The 17,348-nt window shown below is 50.6% G+C and overlaps 1 protein-coding gene across 3 annotated transcripts in view; it reads right to left on the bottom strand.

Annotated features, from left to right (window-relative positions):
* Nucleotides 1–17,348, bottom strand: part of POC1A (POC1 centriolar protein A) — a 74,425-nt gene that overhangs the window by 16,562 nt on the left and 40,515 nt on the right. For 2 of the 3 annotated variants that reach the window (XM_057705580.1, XM_057705582.1), the window contains one exon: nt 4,109–4,252. The exons of the other annotated variant lie outside the window; for it this stretch is intronic. In XM_057705580.1, the coding sequence (XP_057561563.1) occupies nt 4,109–4,252 (144 nt within the window). The remainder of the gene's footprint in view (nt 1–4,108; nt 4,253–17,348) is intronic. 3 annotated transcript variants of the gene reach the window in all.

Raw genomic sequence — 17,348 nt, 5'->3', positions numbered from 1 at the left:
AACAATGTATGTACTTTACTGAAAAGGTATTCCTAAAAATAAATAAAACCGCACAACCCCAATGTAGAAGTTAAAAGGCTGGATTCAGATGCTGCACATGTGCTTTCCCGGGAGGCTAGAGAAGTGCCCCACTCCCTCAGGAGCCCAGGGGCCTCGCAGGGGCTGACTGCTGTCCTGCTCGTCTCCTCACCCCCTTCCTCCCTCCTGCGGTGAAACCTTGCTCTGAGCTTAGCCCGAGCCAGGGCGGCTGCGGAAGTCGCCTCCTGGGAGAAGGGCCCTGACAGCTCCACCCCTTGCCCAGGTCCCAGCCTCTCTGTGTCCCTATCTCCACCCCATGCCACACCCTCAGCGTGGGTCCGGCCCGACTCTGCCCTGTTCAGTGGCCCCACCAGGAGCCCAAATTCCTACGCTGCTTCTTCCATTAGCCCAAGCCAACAGCCTGGCCTTCTCCACCTGACCCACTGGATTCCCAGCTGGCGTCCTCTGCCCAGCTGTCTCCCACAGTCCCGGCTGCCTGCTCCTCCTAGGAGGCCTGGCTCTGACATCAGCAGATTCAGTCCTGGGCCTTCCTAAGGGCGGGACTGGGTCTCGTGCAGGGCCCCACACACAGAAAAGGCTCAGTGAACCTCCACGCCTGCGGTGAGGGCGGGGAACTAGGGAGCTGCTTCTGGTGCCGCTGTGAGGATCCCCCTGCACCCGCACCAGCCAGGCCCTGAATGGTGACGGGGCAGCAGCAGGAGCAGCTCTGAACACACCAGCGGCACACGGCATTGCTGGGCACCGTGCAAAGAGCTTCACGCAGGCTGACGCTTCTCATTCGCACAAGAGGCCCATGAAGTGGCTGCAATTATCAGCTCTGTGTCCCAGACTGGAAACTGAGGCACGAAGAGGTTAAGTGAGTTGCCCAAAGTCACTAGAAGTGGGAAAGCCGGAACTCGCACCGAAACAAGCTCTGAGCCACATTTTCCCCCAGGCCCGCTCAACCGCCTGACCTCTGGGCCTCTGGCTTGCACAGAGTGGCCACTGATGAGGACTGAGGCTGGGTCCCTAGCCTTTAGACCGCTTCCAGATGGGCCACACGCCTCCACAGAGGATGAGATCATTGGGAATGCCAAGCGGGAAGGCAGGCTCTGAGGACCGTGAACCTCCACCGCGGGGCGCCTGTTGTCACCCAGGGCTGGAGGCTCTGTGACTCACTCAGTAAACATCCCAGCCACTGCCCACTGCAGTCCCGGGCTTCTTCCCTGAAGGATGTTCTTTAGGACAGAGGCTCACAGGACCTGGAAGGCCGTGTCCCTCTCGGAGGCCGGTCAGAAGTTGACTTCCTTGTTGGGGAGGGAAGGGGCAGTGATGGGGTGGGACGGAGGAGAATAACATGATCCAGACGGAGGGCTCTGACGTAGGAGTCAGTGTCGGGGTGGCCGAGACACCCCCACTCCTCCAGAGCACAGGCGCATGCCAGGAGGGTGTGGAGCACTGCTGAGAGGGAAGCATCCAAGGCCAATACTCACAGGCCACGGAGGCTCAGAGCCCTGGCTGGGCTACCCGCATGGGGAGAAGGATGGCTGTGGTCACCGGGCTGGGGCCTCAGGAGAGCCTCCAGAGAGGGGGCTGCCCAGCGCCAGGCTGGTCCCAGGAGGAGGACGTTGGCCTGGAAAACAACCAGCGACCAAGCCCGAGGTGGCACACGAATTAGTGCAGACGACCCCCCCACGCACCATTCTGAAAATGGGTTGCCCTCTGAGACCTCAGTCCATGCAGGGGACATGGGTTCGAGCCCTGGGCCGGGAAGATCCCACACGCCGTGGAGCAACGAAGCCCATGTGCCACAACGACTGAGCCTGTGCTCTAGAGCCCGCGAGCCACAACTATTGAGCCCACGTGCCACAACGACTGAAGCCTGCGTGCCTAGAGCCCGTGTTCTGCAGCAAGAGAAGCCACCGCAATGAGAAGCCTGCACACCTCAACGAAGAGTAGCCCCCACTCACCACAACTAGAGAAAGCCGGTGAGCAGCAACGAAGACCCAACACAGCGGATAAATAAGTAAATAAATAAAATTTTTTAAAAAGTCTATATCATATTATTAAAAAATAAATATGTTGAGTCCATCAGGAACAGGCTGCACTCTGTGGCCTTCAGCAATGCACACTGGCCGGCAAAGCGGGTGACTGGTTGATGGGCTGGGCCCTTGGTCGGGAGCGCAGCGCCGTCTGGATCTGCAAAGGGGCTGAATGGTGTGAGCCCAGCCACAGGCCCAGGCCGTGGGCAAGGCTCCAGTTATTCCCTACGGTGCGTTTCTTACAAAGTTACTATCAGACTCCTGACTGCTAACACCTAACAGAATCTTCCACGTACTCCCTTAAAACACAGCCATGGAAATGTTTTCAGTGTTATACTCCTCTGGATCCAATGAAGCTATTTTTAACCACCTTCTCAGACTTAATTTCCAATTTTATCCTATAGAGTTCTAATTCATTCCGCCTCCCATGATCTCTCACTTGACGAGGCTGTGAAGAGCACGAGGCAGCTTCTGATGGCTCTGAGGTGGGGGATATTTTCTAAGTCCTTGCTCATCTCCCTTCTCTCAGCACACACCTTCTCCTCCAGGGCTGACGGGCTCTCAGCAATGTCTGTATGACGTGTGCATAGTCCCACCATCCCCTAGTCACCGATGCCTGACCTTTCCCCTCAAACATCCTTCCTTCAATGCGTCCAGGGTGTGCAGCACCAGCTAGGATGCTGTGACACGCCGCAGACCATGTGACACGATGTGGAGGAGCTTTTCGCACTTAGCCCCAGATCCAGAGGTAGGGAAGGGACGCCGCGCCACTTCAGCTCCACCTCTGTCAGAGACTCAAGGGTCCTTGGCCTCCCTCCTGCACTCTCCCTCTGCCCGTGAGCCAGCACAGGAGAGGGGGTCTGTACCCAGAGCCCAGGAGGGAAGGGGCCTGAGGATCTTTAAGTCCTACCTTGGCCCAGCCGCCGCCACCACCTACATGCCCCATGTCAGCTGCGCTGGGCTTTGCTCATTGCCTGGATGTGCCCATGGCCCCTCCAGACCCGCAGGCATGCTGCTCCCTCTGCAGGACCGCTCTTCCACTCCAGGATGAGATGCCCCACTGGGCATGCCCACAGTGCTGGCTGCCACCTTTTGTCAGGGCACCTTGTTCTCACTGAAACAGCCACACTACAAGGCTGTGTTATGAGCTGCCAGATGTACTTACGCTCCTGGTGGTGGTGGGACCATGTCGATTTTACTGATGAGAGTGGTCAGTGCTGTAGCTAACATTTACTGAGCAGCTACCTAGGTCCAGGTACAAACCAAACATTTCCTGCAGACTCATCTCCTATAATCCTGACCATAGGGACTTCCCTGGTGGTCCAGTGGTTAAGAATCTGCCTTCCAATGCAGGTTTGATCCCTGGTCAGTGAACTAAGATCCCACATGTCATAGGGCAACTAAGCCCGCGTGCTCTGGAGCCCGTGCGCCACAACTAGAGAGAAGCCCACATGCCATAAGGAAAGATCCCGCATGCCTCAACGAACATCCCACACGCCGCAACTAAGATCCGATGCAGCAAAGTAAATAATTATTACAAAAAAAGAAAAGAAAAAAAATCCTGACTACAAACATGGCAAGCTCATCACAGATAAACACACCAGGGCTTGAAGAGCCGAAGAGATGCCTCCAAGGTCACTCAGAGGATAAGGAGCAGTGCCAGCTCAAACCCAGAGTCTGGGCTCTTGGATGCCTTGACTCACTGCACGCAGTTCCCTGGCATGTCCCTGGAGTGCCCACCTAGTGAAGAGTCGAATGAATGGACAGTGTTTCTTTCAAAGCTCTGTTGTGGCCCAGGCCAGCACTGGGTGGGCACTCCCTGGCAGGATTCAGTGCTGGTAATTTTGGGGTCCAGTGGCTTGGCCACGCATCGGATGGCTCTGAAAGCCAGGATCCCAGGGCAGGCACTGCTATTTCATTCATCTGGGCTGCAAAATAGGTACATTATAATTATGTTTTTTAAAAACCCAGCACTCGCTGGCCAACTTCAAATGGTCCAAATGCCAGGCCAAGTGCAGACAATGGGGTGAATTCACATCATGGCCTACCTGGGTGAGGACATCCAGCTGGCCCACGATGTGCTCCAGTGTGCTGGTCAGCGTTTGGGGCATGCTGACAGGCTCCTGGGGCTGGCTCTGCATTGACTCCTGACTCCTGCCCCTGTCTGGTGGGACGAGGGAATCCACTTCTGGCTAAAGACAATGAAAGGAAAGAGAACCCCTTAGTCTTGAGACAGTGCTTGAGGAAACATGGAAAGGAAGAGTCCCTTGAAGGATCAACTGGAAAACCACCAGCAAACTTGAGAAGACCAGTTCCAAATGTTGGAGAGCAACGGCGGTGTGGCGGGACTCCCACATCTGGACTTGTATGCTTCCTTCCAGCCCTCCTTTCTGAGCAGCAGCCATAAGTGAGGAGCGGAATCACAGTACCTGGCAGTCCAGGCTGCAGGAGCCTGGGAGGGATGTGCACGTGGGCTCTTGGAGGCCCTCAGAGAGTCTGGGGGCTGCCAGCTCTTCACACAGCACACCCTCCACTAAGCCTCTCAGAGTTCGAGGCCCCTGAAGCCCAGCCTGGCTCTGAAGTCACCCTTCCTCCTGGTTAGCTCAACACCAATTTCCCACCCTGGGGATGGGGATGGCCCAGAAACAGGAGGAGGTTCCAACCCTGCCCTGGCCAGATCCCCTGGGAAAACAGATTCTGTGTGAATGTCCTGCCCCAGTGGCTGATGGGAGTCAGAATCCACAGGACAGGCACCCCAGGCTTCTTCAGACAAGACTCCAAGAACATGATGGACTTAATGTTTCTGCCTAAGATCCTTAGCCCCCAAATGCAGAAGCCATCCTCCTCCACCACCACTGAGGACAAGTGATTTCCTAAGGTGACTCATTCCAGTCTAACACGTGTCTCCCAAAAGTCAGGCACTGCTCTACACACAGACAAAGGCTTCTCCTGACCCCAGGAGCATCGTGCACGTGTTTAGCAGGCTAGAATGCCGGGAGCCTCCCAGTTCCCAAGGGCTCGGTGGGCAGATGCTCAGGAACCTACAATTCCTCTGTGGACTTGTTCCCCATGGGAATGACATGCTTGGTGAGGCTGACACTCTCGGCCAGCCCCAACCAGTAACCCATAAACGCAGCCACACTTGGGGCTCAGTGTTTTCAACCACAACCTCACTGATGGACATTCCAAATGTTATCACATCGTTTCTTGGCTTTGCCAGTCATCCAGGGCTCTCTACTGGTGCCGGGAGAAAATTCAAGCCCTGAGATGGGGCATCCTGCTCCAGCCTGCCTCCTTCCACAGCTCCGCTGCCACCTCTGTGCCCCCATGCCCATCTCCCAGGGCCCCTCATCCACCTTTCCTTTCCTCTGCTCTGAGCATCCCGTCCTCCACTCACCTTGCAACCCCCCACACCCAATCAGAAGTTCCTCAGTGCTCCCGCACACCCGGGCCTACACCACCCCTGCCCTGTTCCTCCAGCCATTGAATCTCCAGGGCCAGGACACATGAGCGGGATGAATCAATGCCAGACTGCCCATAGGGCCCACCACCTGCCCATGTGCCTGTGTCCCTGTCCCTGTCTCCTGCCTGCACTCATTACTCCTCTCCCTTCTAAACCCAGGACACATCACTAGCTTGTCAACTCCTCATACACCACAGAGCCCAGGGTACTGCACCCAGCACTCCTCCACCCCCCGGTGCCACGGTCACTGAAGATTACTGGCTGTGACTGGGGCTTACCTACGATGCCTGCACACCCGCCATCAGCAGGCTTGCATCTCCTCTGAGTTGGCCCATCTTTTGGACAAATCCAGTGGCCCAGCCCTGGGAAGATGCTCTGCCCTGGACATACTCACCTGGGCAGGCCTCAGAGTCCTTGAAAAGAATCAGCCTGAGACTTCCCGGATGGCGCAGTAGTTAAGAATCCACCTGCCAATGCAGGGGACACAGGTTCGAGCCCTGGTCTAGGAAGATCCCACATGCCATGGAGCAACTAAGCCCGAGAGCCACAACTACTGAGCCCACGTGCCACAACTACTGAAGCCTGTGCACATGCCACAACTACTGAAGCCGGTGCACCTAGAGCCCGTGTTCCACAAGAAAAGCCACCGCAATGAGAAGCCTGTGCACCACAACGAACAGTAGCCTCCACTCACTGCAATTAGAGAAAGCCCGCCCACAGCAATGAAGACCCAACGCAGCCAATAAATAAATCAATTAATTTTTTAAAATTAAAAAAAAAAAAAGAATCAGCCCACAAGAGGATTCCCAACCAGCAAAGAAAGGCAGTTTAGCATGTGGACCCCACCTGCATGTTTTCCTTTATTAGAAGAGTGTTCTAATCTCATAGATAACAAACTCTCAAGTACACACTGATTTGAACTTGGAAAAAATGCAGGCCCTGGTGGTTAAAGAGAACTTGAATGTGAGAATCAAGCCTGAGGAGTATTCTTGAAAGCACGAGCAGTGCCATGTCCACATGCCCACGGCCGGCCTGTCTCCTTATGCTGCTGTGGCCATTTTGTAAGACCTCGGCCCACCAGGGCTGGGCTCTTCCAGTCCTCCAGCTTTCAACACCCATCCCAAAGGGAAATGTTTTAGAAGCCTTGACTGGCCTTCACCTCACGGCAGCGGCCCCCAGACCCAGGCAGTTCTGTCAGGAGACAGAGCAGAGGGCAGTGGGGGAGAACAGAGACTCAGGCCGTGGTCGACATCTGACCGGCTAGGTGGCCCTGGGCAAGAGGTTTAATCCCTCTGGGTCTTCACTTCCTTATCTGTAAAATGGGGGCGACCGGGCCCGCCCCTCCAAGGGCTGGGCTGTGAGAGGCATTTATCGGCAAATCACCTGCAGGCCTTTCTTGAGAAGCCAGCGCCCACGACTTCCAAAGGACCCCCTTCTAGACACACAAACTCCTCCTCCAGACACTACGTCCCCCCCCGGCTCCCTCAGGAAAGGCCACCGGAGGGAGGCTGGGAACCTGGCAGCCCTCTGTGCTGACAGCCGGCATCCTCAAGGAGTGGCCAGATGGGCGCTGCCTGCTGCCTGGGAAGGAGGGGATGGAAATTCTGAGTGTTTCTGCAGAACGGCCCAGAAATGGGCAGTGCGGAGCCAAGCCTCTGGAAGCAGGGGTGGGGGGTGAGCGCCACCAACTTCAGCAACAGGAGCCCCCTTCTGAGCGCAAGCCGTGCCGGCTCCAAAAGAATACTGAGGACAGCAGCCACGTGCCCGAGCCAGGGAGGTGGCCTCTGGAAGAAAGGGCTGCAGGAACCTGCGGCTCAGACCGGAAGTGACTGTCAGAAGGTACCAGCCTCCAGCCTTGCTCACAAGCCCAGGGTTCTGCCTACCCTGGCCTATTCCTCTGGCCCGCCATTCGCTCCTGCTCTTACCTTCACCCAGGACGCAGCCCTTCTCCGCAACCTTGTCCACGCTTACCAACAGCCATTACAGCACGTAACACACTGCCAGTCTAGCACATAAAGATGGCCATTGCTGTGGCTTACTTGCCACCTGTGTGCCAGCATTCTATACGTCACTTCATTTAATCCCTGCAATAACCCTTCACAGCAGGCATTACTAACCTTAATTTTTAGATGGGGAAGCAGGCTCAGGGAGGTGAAATCATTTGCTCTAATACAAGAAATGACAGTTGGGATCTGAACCCAAAGTATAGGCAGTTCCTGACAGGAAGCAGTCTCTGACAGGTGGCATCGCCTGTGGATTTGCTTCCATGCACCCAGCTCCTCTCTTCCATCCTCAGGGAGACTCTTGGCTCTAACACCTTTGCATCATTCCCCCACCCCACCTGCCCTGGAATGCCTGCCTGGCACAGAGCTGAACACAGCACAGGCCCTCCACACACACACTCAACACCTCAAAGAGCCAAGCTCACCATGGTGACACTCCTGTGTAATGATACCTCCCCCCAAGGCAAAGGGCCAGCAGTCCCACCCCACCCAGCATCGCAGCCGCTCACCTGCACTCCAGCACTCTGCAGATGTGGCATTCCCTGAGAGCTTGGCAAATAAGTAATAAAGCAGAGACAGGAAGATGACGGACAAGAGTAGGAAGAGAGGCACATGCCAGGCCTGTGAATAATGACAGTGGCGGAATAACAAGCGTTTAAGAGGAGAAATCCTACCAGTGCTTTGTCTGTTCAAAATCAAAGGGTACTAGGGGCCCTGCCTGGTGATCCTCAGTTAGGTCTCTCACAAGTAAAATTACAACCACATTAACCCACACATACATACTTAGAGAGTCATACCAAGTCGACAACTTTCACTTTTACCAAATATAAACATCTTAACATCAAAAGAAGAAAAAAAAAACCTCGTGAAACTCAGAATAGGTGAATCTATTTAACTTTGCGGACATCTCAGCTGGGGTCTGCAGGTGTCCCCACCCTGGTGTGGGATCCTGGGCTCTCCCAGTAAGTCGATCTGCTTGCCTCAGTTTCTGTTGCTACCGGGAGCTCAGCACTGTGCACAGTAGGAACTGCATAAATATCTGTGGTTGCTCTCAGCCACTCAAACACGTAGGTAAGCAACCCATACATCTTCATTAAAGAAACAAAATAAAAGAGCAGAGCCTACAGGTCTTCCTTGTGACAAGAAATCAATCCATCTGAAATAACTTCTTGACTGGTCTCTGGATTGACTATGGTCTTTTTCATCAAGATGCAGGCATGGGGACTTCCTAGGTGGCACAGTGGTTAAGAATCTGCCTGCCAATGCAGGCAACACGGGTTCGATCCCTGCTCTAGGAAGATTCCACATGCCACGGAACAACTAAGCCCACATGCCACAACTACTGAGCCTATGCTCTAGAGCCTGTGAGCCACAACTATTGAGCCTGTGTGTCACAACTACTGAAGCCCACGTGCATGGAGCTCATGCTCTGCAACAAGAGAAGCCACCACAATGAGGAGCCTGCGCACCACAATGAAGAGTGGCTGCCACTCACCACAACTAGAGAAAGCCCGTGTGCAGCATCAAAGTCCCAATGCAGCCAATAAATAAAGAAATAAATAAAAATAAAGGTAAAGAGGAAAAAAAAAAAAGATGCAGGCATGGATAAGGAGCTTCTGCCTAAGACACAGAAAGTTAGGGGAAGAGTTAATCCTATCCTAACAAGAAAAAGCCAACAATCTGAAAGGACCTCAACTTTAAGTCAGAGACCTGAGATCACAGCGCAAACAACTAGCCTGAAATCAAAGGAAAGGCAGACGCTTCCAAGGAAAACAGGAAGTGAGCATCGGCTCACTTCTGACAAAGCCTGGGAAGAAGGGACACTGAGTGCCATATAAGTGGGTGAGAAGAACTGAGTTATACATGCTAACAACCTGCAGAGGCTGAGTATGGCCAGGGTGAGAGTGAAGAGCCCCCGGGAGCCACGGGTACATGGGAAGTTTGCACCTGCTCTCAGGGTCTTCCCCACAGACCTCCACTGGGCATTCATGAGGAAGATGGGGGGAGAGGGGCAGGGCAGTGGATGGGAGCAAACCATCCTTGAGGGTGCAGGCCTGGAGGCGGAGAGTAAACAGAAATGGCATGAAGCCTGGCCAAGACCCTGCTCACCTACAGAACAAAATCCTTAAGCTACTGGGGAGAAGAGGGCGAAAAAAAAAAAAAAAAGATAAAACACCCTCTTTCCTTGTGGGAGAGGCAGGAAACCATCCTGAGTGGGGATCATTGAGGTCTTCAAAGGCTGAGGGAGGGGTCGGACTACTGAGAATGCCCTACTTCTGAGACCCAGGGACACAGGGCCTGACTAAGACTGAAGATGGGCCAGGACAGCAGAGAATCCCTCCAACAAAGCTAGCAAGCACCACGTAACAAGCCACAGCGGCCAACTGCTGAAGGAGGGACAAGACCATGGACACAGAGACCCTCTGAGGGGCAGGCCGCCAGGGTAGGCTGAAAGCTGGGGACGGAACAGGAACATTAAGAAAAATCCTCCAACACCCAGACCTCACCCTAAGTGCAAGGTAAGGCTAAACTAAGCTCAACTCCTGATAAGACTAGTCACCTTAGTCTCTGCATTCCTGAACATGACGTCTGGCATTCAGTAAAAAATTAGGAGACACTCAAAAAGGCAAGGAAAAGAAAAGTCCCACTGCCAAGAGACAAGGCAATCAGCAGAATCAGATTCAGATGACACAGATGTCGACACTCTCAGATGGAGAATTTAAAATAATTATGATTCATATGTTAAAGATTTTACCGGAAAATGTGGACAACGTGCATGAACAGGTGGGGAGTTTCAGCAGAGAGGTAGAAATGATAAGAAAGAGTCAAGGGCAATGCTAGAAATAAGAAACCCAATACCAGATATGAAGAATGGCTTTGCTGGGCTAGTAGTAGGCTCTACTCAGCTGAGCAAAAGAAACGAATGACCTGGAAGACAGATCAGTTCCTCAAACTGAAACATAATAGGGGAAAAAAACAGAAAAGAGCACCTATAAACTGTGGGCAATATCAAATTGTCTAACACACGAGTGACTGGAATCCCGGAAGGAGAAGAAAGAGAAAAGAGACATTTCTTACAGTACAAGTTTAGTGGTAATGAATTCTCTCAGCTTTGGTTTGTCTGAAGGAAAAGAAAAAGGCTTTATTTCTCCATTTCTAAAAGATTTTTTTCCTGCATATAGAATTCTGGGTTGACAGTTTTTTTCTCTGAATACTTTAAAAATGTTACTTCCATATCTTCCAGCTTGTATAGTTTTATGAGAAGAGTTCTGTAATTCTTACCTTTGATCCTCTGTATATAATGAGTCTCCTTTCTCTATCTACCTTCAAGAATTTCTCTTAATCTTCGCTTTCAGAAGCTTGAATATAATTTGTGTGGGGTTTTGTTTTGTTTTGTTTTGTTTTTTCTTCAGCCTGCTTGTCCTTTCTCTGAACTTCTTGGATCTGTGATTTGATGCCTTTCATTATTTTCCAAAAATTCTTGACCATTATCTTTTCAATAGCACCAAAAAACATGAAATGTGTTACCAGTTTCCTATGGCTGTTCCGAAAAAATTATCACACTTCATGGCTTAAAATAACAGAAATTTATTCTCTCAAAGAGTTCTGAAGGCTGGAAGGCTGAAATTAAGATATCAAAAGGGCCCCGCTCCCTCTGGAGGCACTAAGAGAGAATCCTTTTTTGTCTCTTCCAGCTTCTGGTGGCTCCAGAATTCCTTGGTTTATGGCTGCATGACTCCACTCTCTGCCTCCATCTTCACATGGCCTTCTCCTCTTCTCTGTGTGTCTCTTGTAAGGACACCTGTCATTGGATTTAGGGCCAACTTAATAATCCAAAATGATCTAATCTCAAGAGCCTTAACTTAATCACACCAGCAAAGGTGCTGTTCCCAAGTAAGGTCACATTCACAGGTTCTAGAGGTTAGGATACAGACATATTTCGGTGGGAAGGGGGGGGGCACCATTCAACCCACTACAAAATGCTTTGATATAAATCAAACAACAGATGTACAAAATCTGTATGCTGAAAACTACAATACACTGATGAGAAAAATCAAAGACGAATATCAGTGAAGAGATATACCATGCTAATGTATTGAAGTCTCAGTGCTGTTAAGATGCCGATTCGCCCCCAAATCATCTATATAACAATCAAAAAGCTTATTCCAAAATTTATACGGAAAGGCAAAGGAACTAGAAAAGTGAAAACAATTTTGAAAAGAGAACAAAACTAGAGGACTCATATGACCTGATTTTATGACTTAGTCTAGCTATAGCAATTAAGACAGTGTGGTATTGGTGAAAGGATAGACACATAGATCAATGAACAAGTAGAGTCCAGAAATATACACACAGATATCTGGTCAATTAATTTCTTAAAAAGGTATACAACTTGCCAGAGAAAAGATAAGATAATATTTTCAACAATTGCTAGAACAATTGGAATCCATGTGGGGAAAAAAAGTTAATTTCAGTACATATCTCATAGTATATACAAAAGCTAACTCAAAATGGTCCACAGGCCTAAATGTAAAACCTAAAACTATAGTACTCGTATGAATTTTTCTTCTATAACACAGAAGAAAAACTTTGTGACCTTGGGTTGGGTAGATTACTTAGATATGATGACCAAAGCGCGATCCAAAGAAGAAAAAAAAAGCCAATAAAATGAACTCCACCAAATTCAAAACTTCTGCTCTTTGAAAACACTGTTAAGCCTATGAAAACACAAACCACAGAGTGGGAGAAAATATCTGCAAGACACATATCTGGTAAAGGACTTGCATCCAGAATACATAAGAACTTTCAAAATTCAATAAGACAAACAACCTAATTTTAACAATAGGCAAAAGATTTGAACAGACACTTCACCAAAGAACACATGAAGATGACTAACAAACACGTGAAAAGATGCTCTACTTCTTTAGTCATTAGGAAAACGCAAGTTAAAATCACTGAGATTTTAACTTATCCATCTATTACAACGGTTTAGAGTTAAAAAGACAGACCATCCCAAGTGCTGGCGAGGAGGCAGAGAAAACTGAACTCTCATACACTGCTGGGGAGAATGCAAGATGGAACAACCAACTTTGGAAGACAGTTATACCCACTACATGTCTCAGCCATTCCACTCCTAGTTATTTACCCAAGAAAAATGGAAGAATATGTCCATAGAAAGACAGGCATATAAAAGTTAACAGCAACTTTATTCCTAATAGCCCCCACCTGAAAGTAACCCAAATGTTCCTGAACAGGCAGATAAACAAATTGTATATCCATTCGATGGAGTAGTACTCAGCAATAAAAAGAGATAAACGGCACAACATGGGTGAATCTCAAAATAATTGGGCTGAAAGAAACCAGACTAAAAAGAATACATAACTAAGCTGGGACGAAGTGAGAGAGAAGCACTGACATATATACACTACCAAATGTAAAACAGATAGCTAGTGGGAAGCTGCTGCATAACACAGGGAGACCAACTCAATGACTGGTGATGATTTAGAGGGGTAGGATAGGGAAGGTGGAAAGGAGTCGCAGGAGGGAGGGGATATGGGGATAGATGTATAAATACAGCTGATTCACTTTGTTGCACAGCAAAAACTGGCACAACAGTGTAAAGCAATTATACTCCAACAAAGAGCTTAAAAAAAAAGGCATATATAAGTATATGATTTCATTTATATCAAATTCTGAAAAATGCAGAAAGCAGATTAGTAGTTGCCTGGGGCTGGAGGTGGAGGGACTGGATTGACTACAAAGAAGCACAAGGAAATTTAGTGGGTTGATGCAAATATTCCATAACTTGATCATCGTGGTGATTACATGACCTTTTGTCGAAACCACAGAAAAGTTCACTTTTTAAAATGCTGAATGTTACTATTTGTATATTAATAAGTCTGACTTAAAAAAGGAAAAAAAACGCAGTTACCACAGAAATGCCCCTAGGACCCCAACTGGCCCATCACGTGACACTACACTTGACGTTACCCATCACTGCCACTGTGCACTCAAGGTGAAAATCACTGCCTCGCCACAGGACATTACCAATGGGCAAAACCCAAGGCTGAAGACCACAGGTGAGGCCTGTGAGGTCCACCACTGGTCTGGCGATGATGGTTTCCAAATGCAGGTCAGGGTCACATTTCAGTGACTTCCTGGTTGTCAGCAAACATCCCAGGCAGGATTTCCCAGGCAGCAGCCACCCAGTCTATGGAACTTCAGGTCTCAGCTGCTTAGGGGTCCATACACAGCTGGACAGTCATAAGCGAGTGAGGTCTGCATACACCTGGCCGGCAGCCAGGAGTGGCTGGCGTTTTACCATAAAGATGTCATGAGCTGACTTGACAGGATGCCCCTCTCTAGTTGGGTGGGGTGGTCAATTATTAACACCTGCTTCAGATGGAAATTTCTCCTTTTCTTTTAATCTCTAACACTGGACCTTGCCTCCTGCCCAGCCTGCTCCAGAAACTCCGTAACAGACAAAAGTATTCAGGAACTAACTGGTCCAAGGCTTGGATCCGGCTAGAGACGGGAAAGGGAGGTGACCCGGGCCCAAGATCTGGGCTGGCTCACCAGTACCCTCCTTGTATACACCCTGAGTGCAAAACAAAGAAATGGACACACACACCATGGTTAAATCTTTCCAATTTAATCTTTCATCGAACTGCTTAGCAAGGGTGCAGATTCACAGACACATATTCCTTGGTTTTCACCTCAGGCCTTTGGCTTTGACAATTTGCCTCATAGAAAGTTAGTAGGTGTCTAGTCTGCTTGCCTCCCTGTCTGCTAAACCTGGCCCTGGCAAGGAGAGCAGGGGACAGAGAGCAGCTCACTTGGGCTCCGCTGAGCTCCAGCTTCTCAAGTGGAAATAGATACAGCTGTTTTCTCAAATCAAAGCTCAAAAGAAACCTGGTACTGTATTCCCCACACATATTTGTGGACTAGATCTACTACAGCCTTGTCTGCCCTATAATTTAGGGTTCCAGCGTGGAGTCCAACAAGAGAGGAAACTTCTGGTTCTAAACATAGCCCTGAACTCAAGAGGAATTCTGGTTTCTTAAAATCATCTAATTGTCCGGCAATCTTGCCAATATTCTTCCAAGCCAGCCCAAGGATGTGTATGGGGCTTGGTTACCACTGTTGGCTTTTGTCTAGAGTATGAATGTGCAGGGTGCCTCCATGTGTTCCCCACACCAGGCTCCCAAGGAGGGTGGGGCCCTGAGTCACCTGTGCACACAGAGTGAGCCAAGAGGCTCAGGGACATGCGGCTGGACAGCATCCTCTGAACCCAATCAGACTCTCCAAGATGACAGATTCCAATTCAGTGTAAAAGCCACTCTGTGACCCCAGGCTCCTACCAACAGGAAGCAGACAGGTGTCCTCTGAAAGGACTGTGAAGAGGCCAAAGGATGGGTCTAACCTGGAGGATGAGGAATCCACATGCCCGACCCAGGCCTCCTCACACAGAACCAGTGCCGTCCAGACCCCAAGACCACAGGCAGCTTGGCCCACTTTCTCACCTCACAGTCCTGTCCTGAGAGTCCCTTTGAGGCAGGAACCACAGCTGCCTCTGTCATCCTATTACACCTGTGTGGGTCACAGGCCTCCCTGGAATGTGAGAGATGTTAAATGCACAAACCAAGGAACTCCATCTCCTCACTCAGGCCCAAAGCAAGACCGAGGCCCCCACCCCCAGGGCTGTGTCCGCCACTCCCGGGCTCAACCCCAGTCATCTCCTGCTGACTCCCCTGCTGTGCTCTCCGAGGGTCTCCAAGTATCTCCCCACACACAAGAGGGCTGATTAATAAAGCCAAATGTTTCAAAGGCGTGAAAGGACAGCCTTGGTTAGAAGCAGGAAACAGCAAGTCATTCCAATGTCCAGATATGCCCCCAGGAGAAACACGTAGGGCTGGAGGGGACTGTCCTGCTGAAATGACAGGTGAGGGAAGCTGCGGCGAGAAGGGAGTGAGGACGAGATGGGGAGAGGAAGGCTAAGCAACTGCACGCTGGTGGCGGCCATGAGAAAGCAAGCAGCCCATCATGCAGCGAGAACCTTCCTGTGCCCGGGGGAGGTCCTGGCCCTCCCGGGCCTTTAGGGGCAGAAGCCCTCCAGGTCCTCACACCTGGTACAGCCAGAAACACACACCGATAGGCAGCAAGGCAGAGCCCAGGGGTCAGGGACGTGGACAAGAAGGAAGAGGGCAGGGCAGGGCGGCGCAGCCCAGGGACGCCGCAGGAGGAGGCGATGCTGCGGCGCGTGCTGCCCGTCTGCCCGGAGCTCCTGGAGCAGGTGCACCTCTGGAGCACGCTGAGAAATGACATCGGCAAGCAGACAAGGCCGCCCTGCGCTCTTCATGCTGGTGACCGACACCTTTGTAAGAGTTCCCTTTGCACATGACCTGCTTCCTGCAGGGCTGGTTCTTGCGCAGTTCAGAGCCACACACTTCATCAAGGGCCCCCTCCAGGCTGCGTGCTGAGTACCTCGGGTTGTTACCTCCTACCTTGAGACAGAAATACACCTGCCCTCCCCACCCCAAACACCTGAACCAAGACACGCTGGGTGGGAGATCAAGTCTTTTGATAAAGCTCAAGTGTTGACTGTAGTTTTTGTTTTGTTTTTTAAAAATCAAACTGCTTTGGACTAATTTTAGACTAAGAGAAAAGCTGCAAAAAATAGTACAGAAAATTTCCATATATCCCCCCCCCAGGCTTCCCCAGTGTTAACATCTTACATAACCATTAGCACAATGGTCACACCAGGAATTAACACCAGGACAATTCCATTCACCAAACCAAGGAAGGGCTCCATTTGAGCTTCACCAGTTTACCTAGTAACATCCTCGGATCCTGATGGTCCGGAATCCTATCCAGGATCTCACACGGCATTTACTTTTTCCTCCTTAGTCTCTTGCAACCTGTCTGGTTCCTCAGTTTTCCCTTGTCTTTCATGACCCTGACACTTTTGAAGCGTAATGGTCAGTTACATTTTCAAATGTCCCTCGGTTTGGGTCTGATGTTTTCTCACAATTGCGGTGAGGTTACGCATTTTTGACAAGAGCACCACAAAAGCCATGTGCGTGACACCACAGGGCTCATGCAGACAGGTCTTATATATCAGTGATGTTGGCCTCGATTAATGGGGATGTTGACCTCCCTGCCAGGTTTCTCCAGTGCAAAGTTACATCTTTCCCTGTGTAGTCAATCATGGGGGACAGCGGTTTTTTAAAAAGGGAACGTGTGGCTGTCATTACGAACGCTGCATGTCAGCCAAGCTTGCTGACGCCTGCAGCTGCCCCACAGATGAGAGGCATCTAATGAAGAGGAGCGGCAGAGCCGACGTCTCTGGAAGACGCCGAAGCTCTTGGTGACAAAGAGCAACAGTAGCAGTTTATTTATAGATCCACTTGAAGACAGCTCATTGTAACTACTGGAGTTGAATTTTTAAAACCTCGGGAACAAAGACTGGCTATTTTAAACTCTCCTTGCACTTAGCTCAATGGAGAGTATTAGAGGCACCAGCCATCCCCGGGCACCACTCCTACCACTCGGCAATTCATATTTTGCGCAGCATCTCAGGGCACAAGCAAAGCCTGCCAAGACAGATAACCAGGACGGGCTCTGCCCACCCCACAGAGGCGGCCGCCCTCCGGTGAGCCAAAGCCCTCACCCTGGTGCTGCCCACGGAGGAGCCCAGGGTGGCTGCCTCCCCCTCCTTCCTGGGGTCGCACAGCCTCCCTTTTCTGGAAAATGAAGTTCCACACAGCTGCTGTGAATCAAGGTTACATCACCTCTCTCCCTCCCTCCCTCCCCCTACAGGCT

This window comes from Hippopotamus amphibius, chromosome 13, assembly GCF_030028045.1.
Source record: "Hippopotamus amphibius kiboko isolate mHipAmp2 chromosome 13, mHipAmp2.hap2, whole genome shotgun sequence".
Classification (NCBI taxonomy): Eukaryota; Metazoa; Chordata; class Mammalia; order Artiodactyla; family Hippopotamidae; genus Hippopotamus; species Hippopotamus amphibius.
Note: the sequence above shows the minus strand (reverse complement) of the source record. Positions and strands in the feature narration are given on the sequence as shown.